The sequence below is a fragment of the Panthera uncia genome (assembly GCF_023721935.1).
Source record: "Panthera uncia isolate 11264 chromosome C1 unlocalized genomic scaffold, Puncia_PCG_1.0 HiC_scaffold_4, whole genome shotgun sequence".
Classification (NCBI taxonomy): domain Eukaryota; kingdom Metazoa; phylum Chordata; class Mammalia; order Carnivora; family Felidae; genus Panthera; species Panthera uncia.
Window position 1 is genome coordinate 92,223,946 of NW_026057585.1, and position 20,341 is coordinate 92,244,286.

Consider the following 20,341-nt stretch of genomic DNA (forward strand, 5'->3'; position numbering starts at 1 on the left):
GGACGGACGGATGGATGGATGGATGGTTGGATGGAGGGAGAAATGCAGGGATGGATGGATAGATGGATGGATGGACGGACAGACGGACGGATGGATGGATGGTTGGATGGAGGGAGAAATGCAGGGATGGATGGATGGATGGATGGATGGACGGATGGATGGAAGGGAGGGAGGGAAGGAGGGAGGATAGAAGGAAGGATGCTTGGATGGATGAATAGATGGGTGCATGGATGCATGGACAGAAGGACGATGTGTGTTCTTTCAAATCTTGTGTGATGTTGAGTTGTATACCACTTACTGGCTGCGTGACCCTAACCATATCATTTAGCTTCTCTACACTTCTGTGTTAGGGTCTCTGATCAATACCATGAGACTCTTAATCCAAATAACACCAACCACTTTAGGGTATCAGGAAAATCACAGGAAACCGCTTTGTAAACTGTACCACACTATGCAGAGGCTCTCTATTGTCAATGCAAAGAAATCGCAGGACAGGGGGCACCTGGGTGGCTCAGTCGGTTAAGCGTCCGACTCGGCTCAGGTCACGATCTCACGGTCCGTGAGTTCGAGTCCCGCGTCGGGCTCTGTGCTGACAGCTCAGAGCCTGGAGCCTGCTTCAGATTCTGTGTCTCCCTCTCTCTCTCTGCCCCTCCCCTGCTCGTGCTCTGTCTCTCTCTGTCTCTCAAAAATAAATAAATGTTTAAAAAATTTTAAAGGAAAAAAAAGAAAGAAATCGCAGGACGGGGATCCTTCTGAGAGTTACTCAGACTCCCCACAACTGGAGAGAGGCTGGGGTTTGTCCTGAGCCCTGGTTCACCTGTAAATTGACACAATAAAATCATAAAGCCCCTGGTTTTGCACTTCCCCTCTGCCTCTCTCAGGATTAGAAGAACCCGGATCAGAGATCAATTGCAGACTGGTCCGGTCTGAGCAGGGGAGTGAGCAAGGCTGAGGTCAGAGGTCAGAGCTGGCGTTTCTGCCCAGTGCCCTGGCCAGCTGGATCATGGTAACCTTAATTATGAAGAGGTCACAGTCAGGAAAAGGAAAAATCCAATGCAGCCCAATCCACAACTGGTTAGGAAAAAAAAAAAAATCCCAAGGACCATGGGTGGCCATCAGCAGGTACTTATTAACATAATGGGATCAGGCCCCTGCTTACATCTGGGTCAGGTGCTTCGGAGGGGGTCCCTCTGCAGACCCCTCGGTCACTTTCTTTGGCAAAAATCCACCTGCTGAGGGCTGGCCTTCTAAGACACCTGAAGCAGGGACAGCTTGCAGCTGGACGGGAAGCTAGGCCCCCGTGAGACTCCAAGGACAGGGCAAAACACCACCAGATCTCTGCGGCCCCATGCCCCACAGCACACACAAGACACGGCCAAGCAGCGGTGGCCCCAGAACGTTCAGCCACGGCGGTGCCAGGCACGGAAGCAGGTGGGCCCCAAGCGGCCCAGGAGGGCAGAGCACAGCAGGCAAGGTGCCAAAGGAAAGGTCCCTCCACAACCCTCACCTCCCTGGGGGCCTGCTGTCTGGGGAACAGGCAGGCCGTGGCCCGCAGCCAGACAAAAAGTCCTCCCGGTTAGAAATTCCAAGAACTCTGCCACACTGTTTGTCTGCTGACGAAGGGTCCAAAGCCCCTCGCTTGAGGGTCTGAGGGACAAGAGCTAATGGTCGGCCCCCAGAGACTCCTCCCCTGGGGCCCGGCCATGGTGAGGGCCAGCCCAGGGAGGGGGCGCCTGGGTGGCTCGGTCGGCTGAGCGCGAGACTTCGGCTCAGGTCACGATCTCACAGTTTGTGGGTTCAAGTCTCACGTGGGGCTCTGTGCTGACGGCTCGGAGCCTGGAGCCTGCTTCGGATTCTGTGTCTCCCTCTCTCTCTCTGCCCCTCCCCTGCTTGAGCTCTGTCTCTCTCTCTCTCTCTCTCTCTCTCTCTCTCTCTCTCAAAAAGCAAACATTTTTTAAAAATTTAAAAAAATAATAAATAATTAATTAATAAAAAATAAACTTGAAAAAAAAAAAAGGCAAATTGCCAGGCTTCCCCCCACCCCCAAACCATGAGCCGGAGTCCCTGGGAGTGAGGCCCTGGCATCTGCAATTTCAATCAGCTCCCCTCGTGGTCCCGATGCTTATATAAGACTGAGCACCAGCACTGGGAAGCCCAAACTCAGCATCTCCACACCTCCTGCCCTCTGAGAAATGTGTGGCAGGGGCCTGGGAAAGTGGCCCAGGGGGATCAGGAGGGACAGCCAGAGGCTGAGAACAAGGGCTGGCCCAGGCCTCGAGCTCCCCCTGCCCGCACCCTGAGAAATGACTGGGCACAGGGTAGGTATCATAGACGCTTAACTTTATCCTAGCGAGATACCAAGGCCATCTTCCGTGGCCCGGCCCACGGAGGCCCGGCCACAAGACCACATTCGAGAGAGACCTGCTCTGCCCCCAAGCCCCTCGAGGACTCGTAGGCGTGGGTGCCGCTCTGGCCGGCAGCCTTCCCCCAGAGGGGTTCCTCAAACTCCGAAAGGGGCAGGATGCACTAGGAAAGACATGGGGTGCCATAACCCCAGCCTAGTCCTGGGGCCCCTGCCTTCTCCCTGCACCACCTTTGGGTATCTGTCATGTGCGTCTTTTCACAAAGAGGCTGAGAGGGACCCAGTCACCTCCGGTTGGGCAGGGCCTGCCTCTAAGAAGTGGTTCCCATTAAACCCCAAATCTCAGCATGGCTAGAATCTGCTTTCTGCTGGCTTCTGTAGAACAAACGGGAGGAGCAGTCTGTCTCAGGAGGAAGCAGTCCGTCCTCCTCTCGGCTTCCGGCTCCTTCCACGAAGCCAGCAGAATGAACCCTGTTCCAGGCAGAAACCAACGCACGGATGGCATCTCAAAAGACCTCGGAGGGGCTCAGTAGGTTGAGTGTCTGACTTGATTTTGGCTCAGGTCATGATCTCACGGTCGGGGGACTGAGGCCTGCGTGGGACTCCACACTGGTGGCACGGAGCCTGCTTGGGATTTTCTCTCTCTCTCTCTCTCTCTCTCTGTCCCTCCCCCACACTCTCTCACGATAAATAAATAAGCTTTTAAAAAAAAGATTTATAGTACATAAATTAAATAAATCAATAAAAGACCTTGGAAAGAGCCCGTGTCTTAGCCACACAGCACCCCCCCGCCCCGCCCCTCCGACCTTGCTCACTTCCCCAGCGCAGAGGAAGGCACGGGTCTAGGACGGCTCTGAGAATTGCATCCAGTGGGGCAGGGAGACCAAAAGGATCTGATCTAAGTACCAACTCTAATCGGCCGGCGGGGCTGCCTGGAACCTGTGTTGAGGAGGCTTCTGAAGTCTGATGTGAGCCCAAGAACATGGTGGTCCTTGCCAGGGTCTGCCGTAGGAAAGGGGTGTGGAAGCACCCGTGCCAGGTGCTAACCACACCCAAGCTGGGTTCAGGGCTCTCCATAGTCAAACGGCAATGCCGGGGAGTCGCTTCCTATGCTTGGGGTACCCGGGCCACTGCCCCCCTCACTGTACATTCCTGGGGGCGGGGGGGTTCCCTAACAGGATATGAGTCTGAGGCCAACCCTTCCCACCCTCCTCACCCCCTCCCCAGGGGGTCCCGGAGTCCTGGCCGGGTGAGAGGTGCCCACCCCTTACCTTGGGCTGAAAGGACACTCGGTGCTTGGCGGGCTCGGCCTCTGGCTTGGCCTCCTCCCCCGAGTCCTCACTGTAGCTCTCAAACTCACTGGAGCTCCAGCCTAGGTCCTCGGGCTCCCTGGGCGCTCCGTCCCGATGCACATCCTCGTAGAGCAGGCTCCTCTCCGCCCCTGCAGGCCAGGGAACAGGACTGGTGAGGGGAGGCCCCGGCACCAAGGCCACCAGACCCGATTTCTGACCCAGGCAGGCAGGCGGGGCTCCGCCCCCACTTCCCGGTCCACAGAGCAGGGGTGAGGACCACACAACATCCACCTGGTAAGCGAGGAGGACACGAGAAAGACCGGAGAGGCACAAGAAACGCGTCGGGAACGCAACAGTCTCCTTAACCCCCTCCCCCCACGCCTCAGTATTGCTCTTCTGGGATCTGAGTGCTCATCCTGGGCCTCGGGGCATGTTTCAGTGGGAAAGACAAGACCTAGAACCAAGTCCTGAATCGGGCCTTCAGCTCCAGCCCCAGCATCCTCGGGGCGGGGGGGGGGGGGGGGGGGGGCAAAATGGAAATTGTCGGGAAATCTGAGTTTCCCGTGCAGGTCCAGAATGGCCCAGTAGGGGGCGCGCCAGGCCCAGCATCCAGGAGTGTTCCCTTGTCTTCCAAAGCCCCACTGGAGAAGTGGGGGACAAAGAGCTGAGAGTCCACTGGCCAGGAGAAACAGGTCCCCTCAGGGGCCTGGGTACTCCCAGGGTCCCTGTCAAATCCGGAGTGAGATGCTCAGCTTTGAGGCTGAGGTGGGAGAGCTGCTGTCCAGGTAACCCCAGCTCTCCCATCCCGAGACCTTGGCCTTCGCTCCCACCCCTCTGGGCTGCACTTCCTGGCCTGCCACCTGAGGGAGAGCCGAACTGCAGGCCTCACCGAGGCCAGACCCCCAAAAAGCGCACCAATATGAAAATGCCTTTGTCAACGCACAAGAAATACAGCGCTGGGAAGGGTTTTGTCAAAAAATCTGCTCAGAACAGGGAGCTTTGGTTATCGCAGACCTCTCTGCAAAAATGGCGACAACAATAAGCCAGAAAAGGTCGAGTAAATAAAATATGAACCAAAAGGTCTAGCAAAGAGTGTAGCACATGGCAGGCGCTCAGCAAAGAGCAGCTGATCCTTGCTTGGGGGGTGGGGGGGGTGGGGAGGGAGTGTCTTCGTGGGCCCGGGAATCATCCCACTGACCCCAGAGCCCCTACCGGAAAGCTGGGCAGTGTGGGGTCTAGGAGACTGTCACCCAAAGAACAGACACACTGAGGCTTAGCGGGGGGCTCAGGTCTCAGGATGAGGAGGGAGCGTGAGGTTATTTTTAAGCAAAAGATAATAGTAACTAACGTCTCCAGGGACAGGAGCAGCTGGTAACCAGGCTATGACCTTTACAAGACTGGGTCGACTGTCTTATTACCGCAGCGGAGGCCCGATGACCGGGGAGTAAAGGGGCAGAGCCCAGTTCTTGGGGCTCCCTCTGAGGAAGAACCCAGGCAGCATCTCGAAGGCCCACCTCCCCACGCTTCCATGAGCCCCGGCGTCCCACCCACCTACGTCCTCGGTGACAGCCACCTCTCTTGCTGGATTCTCCCGCAGCCCTAAGGTCGGCGGGGTACAAATAATCACCACCTCATTAGAAACACAAGAAAACAGGGGCCTGGAGAAGACAAGTGGCTTGTCCAAGGTCAGACAGTGCAGAGAGAAGGAGCTGCAGACTCAGGCTCCCTCCACTCACCACGCTGCCTTCTATGAGGCCGGCTAACCTGACCACCTCCTGGGCTCATTTCGAAATATTCTCTCCAGTGGAGACAGTGCCACCAGAGTCCTGAGCCTGGGCCAAAGCCTCAGCCTTCAGGGGCCTCACAGGGGTCCTGGCTCCCACCCTCCGCTTCCCGGGGCCTCGGGCTTCACGAACGGCTTCCCTCTGCAAAGCACGGACCACCACCGGCTCAGTGCTCTGTGTCAATTACCTCACGGCAAACTCACAAGCCCAGGATGCAGCTGTTATTGTCCCAAATTTACAGATGCGTCAACTGAGGTCCAGAGATAGGAAGCGGTTCTCTGATGTGACACTCCCCAGAGCTTCAGAATGACAGTCCATGAGGTCAGGATGATATTCTGATGTCATATGAAGAAGCCAAGGCCCGAAGGCACGGAGCTCTGTGCCCTAATCGGCGGCAGAGCTGGGATTTGAACCAAGGGCTGCGTGTGCGGCCCGCTGCTCAGCTGACAGCCTCCTCTCCCGTGCCCACTGAGCCCACATCGGTCCGTGAAGGTCAGTGCTGGGCCCTGGCAGACGTGGTAACGACAGCACCATCGTTTGTGCAGTGCACCTACTGAGGGCCAGCCCTGAGCTGATCCCCCGCTGAGGGCCAGCCACAGCCTCCTGGGACTCACCCTCCCGAAGCTGTGAGGGTGGGGGCCCTCGGATGGGTGTCACGGTCCCCCACTCGAAGGCTCAGGAGCTGATTCCCAGGCTGCCTGCTTGTAACCACCTCGGGGTCAAATGCAGGATGGCGTATCAGTGATCCCTGTTCAGTGAAGATCCCTGTTCAGCCAAGTAATGTGTTGCTTGATTTGATTCAGGCGGGAAGACAGCCCAACAGGGCTAAACAATGGACTGCAGCCACTCAGGACCTTCGGCAAGACCCCACTGTCTCCCAATACAGCGTGCCCTTCCCCCTCCTCTCCCTGGATTCAAAGTCCAAGCACCTCCGGGACTTGCTAAAGGGATGTGCATACCATCAGCCCACCTGCCCCTGCCCCTGGAACAGGAGTCAGGAGCATGGCTGTGGGCGCCCTGGGGCCTTGTAGTGCTACCCGCGTGTCTCCCCCATTGGACTACGCACAGCCCAAGATGGTGACGGCCACCCCTATCAGACAAGAAGCCCCTCAAACACGGGCTGTGTGATCTGGAGCCGGTGTCTTAACCTCTCAGATGCAACTGTCCCCGGGAGCCACTGGGCCTGCCTTGCTGACCTCAAGGGGTTGACAGACCGGTGGGAGCAAATGTGCGTCATCGGTCATAAGAGGCCACCCAAATCCTCCCGGGGCAGGGGACAGAGCAGCGGACTTGGAGGCAGAATAACCAGGTTCAAATCCCAGCTCTGCCTGTAGTTTCCTCGTCTGTACATTGAGGCCACGATACCCCAAATCAAAGTTTCTAAGCAGATTCCAGGAAACCAAACACGAAGAGTCGCTACCCCGATGTGTTTGGGCAAAGGCGGCTCTGACCGTGAAGTTACTAACCATCCCTTCTCCCTGGATCTGAGTGATGCTCTCTCCTGCTGGGTGACTGACTCTATGCTGGGGGGCGGTTGGGGGTGGGGGCAGCTGGGGCAGACTTACCCCCACCCCACCCTGCTTCCTCTCTACAGCCATAATCCCCACCCACCCACCCCCGGCCTCCCTGGGCCCAGAGCAAGCAAGGCACAGGCTTTCTAGAGCCCTCTCTGCCTCAGCGGTCAGGTTTAACGAGCTGCCCTTCTCCCCAGCAGCCCTGGGAAGCCCGGACTATACCACCCCGTTCTCCCGAGGCAGGAATGGAGGCTTGGGGAGGTGAAATGCCAGGTCGAGCCTCGCCGCCAGGGGGTCCCAGCAGCCAGCTGGGGGTCCCTGCCCCCGAAGCCCAACCCCGCCCAGCCCCAGCCTGGCCACGCCCCCAGCCGGCACCATCCACCGGGGGTTGGTGAAAGCTGGAGGCAGCGGCCAGGGCCGGGTGGGGTGGGGAGCCAAATAGAAGACCACCCTTCCCAGGCCCTGCCCCCCGCCCGTCCCCGGAGGCGGCACGGAAGCGCGGAGGAGGCCTACCGGGTTGATGGGCATCCAGGTTCTCGCAGGGCACGTCGTCGTAAATCACATCTTCTTCCAGGGCGGGGAAAGTGAATCGGTCGACTGGGAGCGAAGGGAGAGGACAAGAGCGCGCTAGGGGCGGAGGCGGCTGCCGGGCTGCCTGCGGGACTGCGCCAGCCGGCGGCTCCCTCCCGCCGCCCCGCAGCCCCACGGCTGGGCCCGGCCAGCAGCCCTCGGCCCAGCCCCTGGGGAGCCCCTGCCGGCTGCTCTCCTCTCCGAGGACGCGCTTCCGCTGCTTCTCCGGGCCCTCCCCCCCAAGGCACCCTCCTGGCTAGCACGGCAGACCCCCACTTGCCTCCCTGCCACCCACAGGCCTGCCCATCTGGCTGATGCCGCAGCTGCTCGCGGCACCTGCAGGGAGCATGAAGCCGACCCTGCGCCTGTGCCCTGGGGCCCCGGGGACATCTTCAGGGGCCCAGAAGCCCTCACGGGACTTACCCGAAAGGAACTACCTCCCACCCAGAGGTGGCCGGGCAAAGCAGCCCTACTGAGGACAGGGAATGGGGGGAGGGGAGTGGATTTGGAGAGTGGGGTTAAGGAGAGGCCCCCCCCAAAACTCAGCCAGCAGGATCCTGACTGCTGAAGAATTCAGCAAACGAACACATCCCTCTGCTAGTATTTTGCTGGGCTGGAAGGGGGCAGGGCAGGTGCGCACTCTGCCCCTGTTAGCAGCTACCAGGATGGACACATTAAGGAGGTCTCCCCTCAGGGCGCCTGGGCGGCTCAGTCGGTTAAGGTTAATAAGCCCCTGACTTCGGCTCAGGTCACGATCTCACTGTTCGTGAGTTCGAGCCCCGCCTGGGGCTCTGTGCTGGCAGCTCGGAGCCCGGAGCCTGCTTCGGATTCTGTGTCTCCCTCTCTCTCTGCCCCTCCCCTGCTCGCACTGTGTCTCTCTCTGTCTCTCAAAAATAAACATAAAAAAAAAAAAGGAGGTCTTCCCTCAAAACTGTGTGCCCAACCTCTGCCCTCTTTAGGGGTGTGCCCCCCTCCACAGAGCCAGGGTTTGGAAAACCAGTCCCCACCCTGATGGGAGCCTGTCTTCGCCCCATCGCCCTTCGCAGAAGACACAGGACCAGACGGGCTCTGAAATCCCCATGGTCCTAACTGCAGTGCTTCTGGCTGTCCCGGGGCCCCCAGGGCCCCCGGGGCCCCCAGAGCCTGGTCAAGCCTCACCCTCGACCCCCTCCTCCACCCCCATACGGACTCTGTTTCCGACATGGCTCTGAGACCTGCTCACCTCTCTTCAGGTCCCTAGTTCTGGCCATCAGCCTCCCCACTGGGCTGCAGGCACCCCACCCTGTCTTATGGCCCCCACCCCACAGCATCTCCAGCTCCCCTCTCGTGGTTCCCTGTTGCCTTCGGAAAAGCAGGGCTGGACGGCCCCAGAAGGAGCTGGGGACATGCAGCCTCACCTCGCCCCAATCACCCCTTGGATGCTACCCTCCGTCACACCAAGGCCGTTGCTTCCCAGGGTGCCAGATGTCCCCCCTCCACCCTGGGGCTGGGGGGGACTGGGGCTCCTGCACAGGTGGACCCTGCCTGGATGCTCTCTCCCTGAGCCCTGCTCCCGCCTCTCTGCCTTCAGGACTCTCAGGTTCTCCTCACTCCCGCCTCCCCCTCCTGGCACCTTGCCCTCTGCAAGGTGACCTCCTGCCTACCTGGTGGCTTCTGCTCCCGAGAGGGACCTCGTCTTGGGCAGCAGGGCACCCCACTGCCAGCCCATCCGCCCTGCTGTAGGAGCTTCTGGGTATTTGGGGGAACAGATAAGCGGTCAAACACACGATCTACTCCTGGACCATGGCTCCCATCGGGCAGGAGACGGGGGGCAACTCCCAGGCATGGGCAGCGGCCGGTCCCCCTCAGAGCTGCCACCAAGCCTGCGGCAGCCCACCCAGGGAGGACGCCCCTGTGGCACGGGGGAGCCCACATCAGCCCTCTGGGCCTGAGGAAGGGGCTCTAAGGTTATCACGGTACCACCTTCCTGAGCTAAGATGAGGTTTGGGGGGGGAGGGGGGTATGGGGGCACTTACTCCGGCGAGAGCTCTTCCGCTTCCAGCTGGAGCGCCGGACCCCGGAGAGAGCAGCACCCACAGCATCCCCGTTGCTCACCACCGGTGGTACCCTGCGGGCCAAGAAACAGAGTCAGGGAGCCAGCGGGGACAGGGACGGTGCCGCTGAGCAGGGAGGGGACGGGACTGCCGGCTCCTCCAAGCCTCTGGTAGCCCCTCACCAGGATGGCAGGGTGCATGAGGTGCAGGGGCGGGGGGCTGAAGCCCAGGAGCCCCTGGCCCCCAAAGCCGTGAGTCAGGAGAGCGGGGGAGGCCGCCGCTGGGCTGGCCTTGAACAAGCCCCTCCCCCTCTCAGTTTCCCCATCTTTGGAAAGCACCCTAAGACCCCAGTGCTGAGGGTCAGGTGCCTGGATGCAAGGGCACCCGTCTTTCTTCCGGGGCAGACTCAGTGGGCTGGCCATCGCCCATTCTCCTCTGGGCAAGATGGGGGCTGGGGTCGGGGGACCCCTGCCTCTGTGGGAAACGAGGTCTTGGAAAGCTTCACAAAACCAGGCACGGGACGCAGAACTTCATCCCCCACGACGTGAGGATGGGCCGGACCCGGAGGCCAGCTTCCCGGCCGCAGACACTCAGAGGGAAAACTAGCCAGGCAGCGAATGCCAGCTCAACCAAGAGGCTGAGTGAACATCTCCCGCGACATCACGCGTGACGCTGTGTACCCCGACGGGATGCGACGAGAAGCCGTCTGTCCTCTGCAGCACTGTAACCCCACGCCCATAGCCCCAGTCTGATCGCAGGAAGAGCGCCAGACAAACCCAGGCATTCTACAAACCCCTGGCCATGACTCCCCAACACTCCCAAGATCGTGAAAAGCAAGGGAAGAAAGACTACGAAACTGTCACAGACCGGGCTAAACATACAATGAGTACGTGCACAACATGGGAGCCTGGACGGCATCCCGGAACAGAAAAGGGTGTAAGAAGAAAACCTGGCGAGACTCAGATAAAGCCTGGAGTTCAGTGAATGGTCGTGTGCCCGCACTGCCTTCTCACTTTCAAGAAATGTTCCGTGGTCGGGGAGGCTGGGTGGCTCAGCCGGTTAAGTATTTGACTTCGGCTCAGGTCATGATCTCACGGTTCATGAGTTCGAGCCCCGCGTCGGGCTCTGTGCTGACAGCTCAGAGCCTGGAGCCTTCTTCGGATTCTGTGTCTCCCTCTTTTTTCTGACCCTCCCCCACTCACACCCTGTGTGTGTGTCTCTCTCTCAAAAATAAACAAACGTTAAGAAAAGAAAAGAAAAGAGAAGGAAAAGAAAAGAGAAGGAAAAGAAAAGAAAAGAAAAGAAAAGAAAAGGAAAGGAAAAGAAAAGAAAGGAAAAGAAAAGGAAAGGAAAGGAAAGGAAAGGAAAGGAAAGGAAAAGAAAAGAAAGGAAAAGAAAAGGAAAGAAAACGTTCCGTGGTCGTGTAAGATATTAACCACAGGGAAAACGGGCTGTTGGGTATACCCAACTCTGTATGCTACCCTTGCAACTTTTCTATAAATCTAAAACTATTCCGGGAAGAATGTTGGGGTTTTTTTTATTTATTTTTTAAGTCCAGCCTCAAAAAACTAAAGGCCACACCTGCCGATCCAGAGGGACCTGAAACGGTCCAAGACAGTAGCCACGGTTGCCAAGAATTGACTGGAATGTCCCCCCACAAGAGCCCTGGGAGGAGGAGGGGAGGCACACATCAGGAGAGTGCAGGAGGAGGGGAGGGAGGAGGCAGCAGAAGGGGTGGGGGGGAGGAGAAGGAAGAGGGGGAGGGAGCACCTCCCAGGAGCAGCCAAGAGGTGAATCCTGCATCCACCTGTGGGCGCTGGGCCCACGGGGGAACCTGGCCACGGTCACACTGCCCGAGTGGCAGAGCCAGACGTGGAGCCAGCTTGCCTGGCCCCAGCATGGGCTCCTACCCCTGCGGCTCAGGTACGAGAGCACCGACGGCTGTGATGCTGTTAATGTTCTGTCTGTGCCGTCCGGCGAGCCACGCTGCCGGGTGCTTGGAATGTGATGAGTGGAACTTCATTACTGGAGCTAAGGGGACTAAAGGACTTCACTTTTAGTTCTGTTTCACGGCAAGTAATTTAATTTTAAACAGCCACCCGTGGCTGGTGGCCGCGTACAGGACAGTGCAGGTCTAGGTGACGGGCAGCCCTGGAGAAGCAAATCTTGGCTCACGTTTTACGGCCAGAAGTCAGCAGTGTCACCCCGGGGTGAGGAAGATGGCATATTTCAGTCCAGGGTAGCACTTTCCACGGGCCAGCGAGGGACAGGGCTGGGCTAGACCAGGACGGGGTGCTGGGCTGACGGGAGCCACCTTCCCTTCCCTGACACCTTCCCTTCCCTGCGCCCCCCACCTCCTCAACCCAGAGACATCCTGCAGGTGCTCGGACGGGACCAAACCCGTTCCAGCCCCCGTCCACGCCAGCTTGGCGATTTGGCTCAAAAGTGGCCCAACCACAGACTCTCTCTGCTTCGATATGTTGACCACGGCAGGCGGTGACCATTACAAAGCACCTGTTGCGCGCTTCCCGGTTTGCTTTGTATTTCCCGATTTCACTTCGCAAGAACGCAGGCGAGGCAGGCTCTGTAATCCTCATTCTGCACGTGGAGACGCAGACTCGCAAAGACTCCATTTCACTCGCCCAAAGTCGCTCAGTGCATCCGCGGGAGCTGGCATCCACAGCCCAGCCCGTCTGCCTACGAAGTTTTATCTTCTTTCAACCAGACCACTTGGAAGTAGATAAGCGGCATTTAGATATTCAACTACCTCACATATTTGCTGTGTCATAACGCCACTGAGCCTAGCTTGAGTGTGCAGACTTTTTAAAAGGAAGGAGAGCGGGGCGCCTGGGTGGCTCAGTCGGCTGAGCGTCCGACTTCGGCTCAGGTCACGATCTCACGGTCCGCGGGTCCGAGCCCCGCGTCGGGCTCCGTGCCGACGGCTCGGAGCCCGGAGCCTGCTTCGGATTCTGTGTCTCCCTCTCTCTCTCTGCCCCTCCCCTGCTCATGCTCTGTCTCTCTCTGTCTCAAAAATAAATAAAAACATTTGAAAAAAATGTTTAAAGGAAGGAGGGAAAGAGCACTGGGCCTATGCAAGTTCAAGTCTCTGTCCAAGAGAAATCCTAACAGCCAGCCCCAAGGCTGCATTGCGATTCAGCCAGAGAACACCCGAGGAGGCCCTGGGTGAACTCTGAAGGTGACATCAAAAGGCAGTGGGTATTTTTGGGTGAGGGCAGGCAGCTTTAGGAGGGCTCTGGAAATAATACATGACATACTAAAAGCCGGGAGTGGCTGAAATACGAGCCTCCGGGCTGAGCATCACCGAAACACAGCGAACTTAAGTTTTCATTTTATTTCATTCTACGTCACTTCATTCTAAAGAGCCACACGTGGCTAATGGCCACTGTACAGGACAGTGCAGGTCTAAGCCACCTCCACCACCAGAGAAGCTAGTCTGTGCCCCTGGGCTTGGGAGTGGGGATCTTCCAGCAGAGAGAAATCACCTTCGTGCCCACCCCTGCTGCCTCCCCGGCTCAGGCAAGCAGAGCGACTGGGAGCCCCAAGGGAGGGAAAAGGCCAGTGCCTTTGGGTGTACAGGTCTTCCTAGGCTGGGCTGGAGACAATCACCCACCCCCTGCCCTGCACTTGGCTGGTGCCTATGCCGTACCCCATGCTGTGCTGAACGCTTGAGACCCCTGGAGCACAAGTGTATGTCTCACCACGACCGTTTTATAGATGAGGAAACTGAGGTTCAGAATGAACCTCCCCCCAAGTCACCTGGTCAGCAAGGCTGAGCTGCAATCTGCCTGCGAAGCCTCGCAGGGGAAAGTACCTCCCGGGCAAGGGAAGCGGAGGACGTGGCAGGAAATGAGGCTGAGGGTACCCGCTCTGCAGTCACCCGGAGGACAGCCTCTCCCAGCTTCTGCCTGGCCACAATTCTCCGTGGGAGCAAACCCTCCCTTGGGGGCCTCCCCAACACTTCAAGATAACCAAAGAGCCATAAAAGTCAACGAGAGGCCACTGTCTCACGCTTATCTGAGCTTCCGGCACTTTCGACGCCTCTCAGCTTGCACCTGAGAAACAGGCCGGCCGCTAACAGGACTCCAGTCTCACGAGGTGAGCCCACTGCCACCAGAATGCAGGGGGAAGGAGCCCGGTTCGCGGACAGGAGCGGAGAACAAGGAGCTCGATGGAAACGAGGGGGCAGGAGACAGAAGAAAGGATGCCTCTTTGGTCCCCCAACGCCAGTGTCCATTCTCCACCAGACTTAGGCCACCACGCAGCTCCAAGCACCCTCTGTGCCCATCTCCTCGCTATCCAGGGAAAAGCCAGAAATGAGAGGGAAGTGAGTGCCCCGGGACAGCAGGGACCTGCTCTGTCCTGGCCGCCCCATTCCGTCAGCCCCAGCACACAGGGGGCACGATCGATGCGGACGGGTGCCCTCCCCGGCCTGTTTTCGATCAAAGCTCCACTCCAGACGATGGCAGTGGCCTCACCCCTGCAGCTGCTGGTCTAGCCCCAGTTTCCCAGTGAATCTCCAGGCACAGCTGATTCCACAGGGTCCCTTCCCCAGGCGCTACGCGGTGTGGAACACCACCCAAACCCTAACGGCCCGAGGATTCCCGCAGGCTGGGTTTGCGCCCTGTGCACACACACACATACACCCCACGTGCACACACGGGGCATTCCAGGGCCTTTTCCAGGGCAAAGTATGAAAAACGCAAAGGAGGAAAGAATCCCCCCTTGGGGAACAGAAAGGACCGGAATACCGACTGCCTTATCAGGCCTTGACAAGAGGGGTTGCCCAGGACGGTCCTACTCAGGGCATCACCCCTCCAGAGAGTCACCAAAACATTAAGTCCAGATTAACCCTGCTACCAGATTTCTCTTCAGCGCTGGCCACTTTCCAGTTTATATAACACATTAAAGCTGGAAGGGCCTTAAAGGTCATCTGGTCAGATGACTCACAGCAGTGGCCCTTGCAGTTGCCCGGGAAGCCCCCAGCAGGTACCGGCCAGGGCCCCGGCCCAGCAGCCCTGAGCTGGTGGTCCGGAGGAGGCCAGGCATCGGCGTTTCTAAACCGCCCGCTGCTTCCCCTGGGCAGCCGGGGTCGGGAACCGGGCTCACGGGCTTGTCGGCGTGTCCTGGGCGGCCAGGACAGTCGACACGTCCTACAGCTACTGTGGAATGGGCCGAATAACGGTTTCTGCTTCCTGTAGCAAGGATTAACGAGACAACCTATCTGAGACAACCTATCTGCGAGATGGGGCCATGATACCTCCCCGGCAGGGTTCTGGTAAGGAGTAAACAAAGCGAGCACTTAAAACACTTAGCAGGGGGGCTGGCGCTTGATAAATCTTGCCAGTGTGCTACCTCCCTTCCCCACGTTCCCCTCCGTCCCTCCTCCACTTACAGGGTCCTGGGCTGTGGGTCCCAGAGCAATGCCTCCAACCTGCAGGCACGTGCCTCTTTGCAGCCACAGCCGGGCCGTCCCTCTCCTACAGAAGGGATCGGGGACCCAGTCTGTCTGTCCTCTGCCACCCCCTGAGAGATGAGAAGACGCCAGGGGGAAGTCTGGGGGGAAAGAGAACCCCTGACTTGATATCCATAGCACAGCTCTCACTGGGGACAGAATGCCAAGGCCCCCGGGGACACCCTCCACAGCCACGGATGCTGACACGGTCCCCCCTTACGTTCTGTGTCGCACGCACCCCTCTGACATCTGGAGGGCCCTGGGCTCGGGGTCAGATCACGGCAGGCACTGTACCCCCCAGCAATAACTTATCAAGAGCCATGTGGGGTGCTGAACAAGAATACAGGCTCTCACAGGAAAACGCTCACAATATGCAATTAGGACAAAGAATGAGCCATGAAACAGCATGTGCAATAAAACCACAGTTCTATAAAAAAAAAAATATTATGAATACTTGCATATCTGCATAGCAAAGAAGCTGGACAGAAACACACGGTGGTGGAATTAAAGCTCGCTTTAGTCTGTCATTTTCTGTACTTTCTAATTTTTCTACGGTAAACATGTATGCCTATTATAAGAAAGCAAAAGCGGAAGGAGGCGCATCTCTGGAAATGCTAAGCAGCCCATTGGCCAGCACGGGTCCCTCATGCCCTGGGGTCAGCCCCAGACAGACCATCACCCTGTGGGGACAGTGACAAAGAGCCGGCTTGCTGGCCTGGCTGAGCATCCGATCCCTGCATCTCATTTCATCCCCGCCCCCACCACACACACACACACACACACACACACACACACACACGGCTCCAGCAGCCTGTCTATCTTCCCACTTTACAGACAGGAAGCGGAGGCTTAAGCAGATAAGGCAACCCACGGGTCCCGGGTCACGGAGCTCATGCGTAGGGCGGGCAGGATCCAAACCGGATCCGGGTGGGAGACCTCGGCAGGTTAAACCCCGGTTCTGGAAGCTGACTGGCCTCAGCCCCGGCTCTGCCTCATGTCAGCTCTGGGCTGACATTAGGCTGACGCCATGTCCCCTCGGCATCTGGTTCCACATCCGTAAGATGGGGATTATAACAGTGCCCGCCTCCGAGGGGGTCACGAGGATTAATGAGATAAGGCAGGTAAAACTCTTAAAACAGAGCCTGGCATGTGAAAATAATACAGCCTGGCACAGAATGCCAGCGCCCCCTCCCCCCGAGGGCAGGGACGGTCGGCCTGGGTCACTGCAGCGCCAGGCACATCACAGGCATGCCACAAAGACGTGCGAGCTGGAGGCATGGGGGTGAGGGGCGGGGGGTGCCCAGCCAGCCCGCCAGCCAGCAGAATACTGGCCACCTGCACCCCAGCACTGTCCTGCACAGGCAGGGAGGGCTGCGGGGTAGGGTGGGTGGGGGGGGGAAGGGGGAATCCGTTCCCTCGGCTTTTCCAGGCCTCTGGAAGCACAGTCTGTATCCCTTGGCCCGAGGCCCCTCCTCCATGTTCCACGCCAACAGCGTGGCATATTTTCTTTAAAAAAAATTTTTAATGTTTATTTATTTTTGAGAGAGGAAGACAGAGCATGAGCAGGGGACGGGCAGAGAGAGAGGGAGACACAGAATCCGAAGCAGGCTCCAGGCTCCGAGCCGTCAGCACAGAGCCCGACGCGGGGCTTGAACTCACGAGCCATGAGATCGTGACCTGAGCCGAAGTTGGACACTTAACCGACTGAGCCACCCGGGCGCCCCCAACATGGCATCTTTCAGTCTCTCTCTGACTGGGGTCCCTCCTGCCTGTCTCATAAGGACCCTTGTGGCTCCACAGGGCCCACCTGAATAATCCAGGAGGATCTTCCCCCTCTCAGGTCCTTAACTTACACCTGCCAAGTCCCTCTGTCATAGACAGTAACATGCTCGCGGGTGCTGGGGATTAGGATGTGGCACTCTTTGTGGGGAGTGGGGGGCATTATTCTGCCTGCCACAGCTAGGAGATGCATGGAACGGACCACATAAAGTCCGTGCACACGTAAACTATTGGTGTTGCACCTACGCCAGGCACCAGGGATGAGAGAGGAAGAAGGCAGCGTCCTGTGGCTGCAGGGATCCAGGGATGGGCTTCACCAGATTCCTGAAAGGGGTACTCAGTGCAATGAATGGGGGTACGTGGGGACCTTTCTTCAGGAGAGACCGTGTGGCTCTTATGCTGGGTACTTTTGTGCTGGTACTTTTATGCCGGGATCCAAAGGCTATAGGTTTCCGGATGTGGAAACCCCTCGTAACCAGGGGTGGGGAGGAGGAAAAACAAAAACAAAAAAAAATACAGCTTTTCCACTTCGGGACTGGCAAGGAGCCAGAGACAGGTCTCTAATGGAAAAGGAGCCTGGTCCCCATAACCCTGTCACGAGGACATCTTCCTCTGAGGGGCAGTGACCTCTGCCAGGGCTCAGATTTCACACAGAGCCCTCGGAACAGGACGCGGGAGGCTGAGAATGCCCCAGATTTGTAGAAACAGTGAGTTTGAGGGCAAGCCCGAGAGCGTAAACAACCCCAGACTAGGGCTGCAGCCAGTCTATAAAGACTTGAGTGATAAGCCGGTGACTGACTTCCGCCAGGGAGAAACTCCTCCGGGGCTGGGGGCACTCCAGCTTTGTCCAGCCGTCCCTCCCAAGACCCCCGTACTCCCCACATCCATGAGCCTCAGAAGCCACAGGCCGCCGCCAGGCCCTCCAGCGCCCTGGTTCCATCCATTCTGTTCAAATGCCGCTTCCCTGTGCCCGGCCGGATCCTCCCAGCACCGGAGGTGTCCAGGGAGGACGGGGCTCCCTGGCACCTCCGGGAATCCAGCTGCCCAACTGCTTCCCTGGCGTCCAGGCCCAGGTGAGAGCCTCTGACCAGTCCATCTCGTCTGGATACCCAGGAAGGGGCAGGACAGGTGCATCCAGGGAGCCAGTAAGCATCCCTGCAGCCCAGACAGGAGCCAAAAGCCTGACCCAGCAGGAAATACTAAGGCTGCAGGGGGCCCTGTTGGGATGGCAGCAAAACCGGGCAGGAAAAGCAAACAACCCCAGAGGGGGCCGGTGCCCTCAGAGGTAAGAGGCCCGGGCCTGAGTCCAGGGAAAACACAGGAAGCCAGCGACCCACACGCCCTTGTTTCTAGCAGGCACTGGTGTTCCGGGCTGCTTCGTCAGCCGGACTCCCCCGGCGAGAGCTCAGGGTGCTTGAGTGCATGGGCCTCAAAGTCCACCAGGAAAGGCCAATCCCACAGGCTCCAACAACGGACAGCTAAGCCGCTTCAACTCTAGCCTCCGTTCCTCATCTAAAAAGTGGGCAAGATCAATCATCCCATCTCCCGCGGCTGCGGTGCTGGGAGAGATCAGTTGCAAGATGATGTTAGCTCGCGGTATTAGCTCACCACCACCACCAGCATCAGTGGGACCAGCCACCCAGCCACGGAGAGCCTGCCTCCCACCGGCCTCCGTCAGTGCCAGAGTCGAAGCCCGGGCTCCAAATTCCCATTCTCGTCTTCATGGAGACACGGAAAGTTGCCTTTCAGACCCCACTGGTCCTTCTGTCCGCCCGCGCCCACAATTCACTCCACACGATGCCTTCAGGACTCCCCTAGGCTGGGCAGTGTGCTAAGCCAAGAGGACCCGACAGCAAATACAATGCGTGCCTCCCCCACCCAAACCACCAGCGCCCAGGGGAGCCAACGTGCAGGCGGGAAGACATGCCTCCACACCCTTCTACCAGAGGGGAGGAGGCCGCTGCTACTCTGCTCCCCTTTACAGGAAGGGACCTCAGCCAGAATCACGTACAGGCAGTGCCAAGGCCACCCTGCTTGGCCCCCCAAGAGCCGACGGCTCGCAAACTTCTAAGAACTCAGAGGCAAAGTTAAATCCCCTAGCAGGCAAAATCCTCACCCCAATTAAACACACGCACAATCGGCTCATCCATATGGAACTGGCCACAACCCCCAACATGACCCGAAGCCTGAGGTTCTGGGTCTGCACCTGGAGTCCCCAGCGCATCCCTGGAGGACAGCCTGGGTCCAATGCCCAGCCTCTGGTTGGAGAGGCCCAAGGTCCTAGTCTCTGGGCTGAATGAACACGTACCATCTCCGTGTGACCCTGGCCGCCTAACTTCCCTGAGCCTCAGTTTCCCCACCTGTGCCATAGGTAAGGACAGGGTCTACTTCCTGCAGATGGGAGGCATCAGCGGGAGCGGGCACTTAGCTCAGTGTGCCTGGTACACAGTAAACACAATCATCATCACTGCCGTTAACTTTGCCACTGTTATTGTGGTTGTTTTCCAGCAACAGATATGTCTCGTGCCACAAGCAAAGGCGTCACCAACGCCGAGCACTTCGAAGGTGGCTCTTGACCAGCAGCAAGGACGGACGAGACCCCGGTTGTTCTCACTCCTTGCAACTGTTGGGCAGGGTGGCCTGACCCTCAAATCACCCCAGGGGCCTCGGCACCGTGCACCCAGAAACACCAGCAGCTCTGTTTACCCCATAGACGCCCGGCTGCCCCCCTCCGGCCAAGCCGGTGAAGGGACCAGGAAGTCCACAGGCCTCAAAGTCAGACACGGACCCAGTGCCCCCGCCAGGGTACCCGGACTGCCAGTCAGCCTCAGCCAGCCTCGCCACCGCCCACCCCGCAAGTACGATTCTCCTCCCCGCACAGACTGGGAGAGCTGGGGTAGCTGGTTGCTGAGAGCCCAGTCAAACCCAGGTCGGTCTGACTCCCAGGGTACAGAGCCCAGCCAGCTCCCTCGACAACCAAATCTCAACCAGGACCCAGAATAACAACAGCAAACACATCCGGGGCGGCCGGCGCATGCCAGCCAGACTGAGCACAGGATCAAGGTTACATGCGCCTCGTGCAAGTCCTGCAAGAGAGTAGATTTATGATCCCCATCTTACCCCTGGGAAGTGAGGCTCGGGACAGGAAGCCACTTGCACAATGACGCACAGCTAAGCGCAGAGCAGGACTCGAAGCCAGCTCCGCGTGGCTCAGGGCCCAGGCTGCCGGGTGATTCAGGACCCGGACGCCAGCCCTCACTTTACCCACCTCGCTCCTGCCTGGCAGCTGGCCGGCGGGGACGAGGACTGGCCCGCTTCCCTCCCCCGCTGGGGACGAGGGCCCGGATGGGAGTGCGGTGGCTCTGAGGCTGCAGCAACTCCAGGACCTGGGCGGTGACCCCAACTCTGTTGTCAGGAGCCTCCCGAGGCCAGGTAGGCAGAGGGGCCATTTCCAGACCCGCAGGCAGGGGCCGTGGAGGAAATGCAAGGAGGACTGGTGAAAATGTCCTCCGCTCGGCCGTCTGCTTTTTCTTT

At 58.6% G+C, this 20,341-nt stretch overlaps 1 protein-coding gene across 1 annotated transcript in view; it reads right to left on the bottom strand.

Annotated features, from left to right (window-relative positions):
- Positions 1 to 20,341, bottom strand: part of ARHGEF10L (Rho guanine nucleotide exchange factor 10 like) — a 163,747-nt gene that overhangs the window by 83,983 nt on the left and 59,423 nt on the right. The window contains exons 5-7 of the mRNA XM_049617971.1: positions 9,538 to 9,629; positions 7,466 to 7,549; positions 3,634 to 3,803 (exon numbers count right to left, since the gene is read on the bottom strand). Of these exons, the coding sequence (XP_049473928.1) occupies positions 3,634 to 3,803; positions 7,466 to 7,549; positions 9,538 to 9,629 (346 nt within the window). The remainder of the gene's footprint in view (positions 1 to 3,633; positions 3,804 to 7,465; positions 7,550 to 9,537; positions 9,630 to 20,341) is intronic.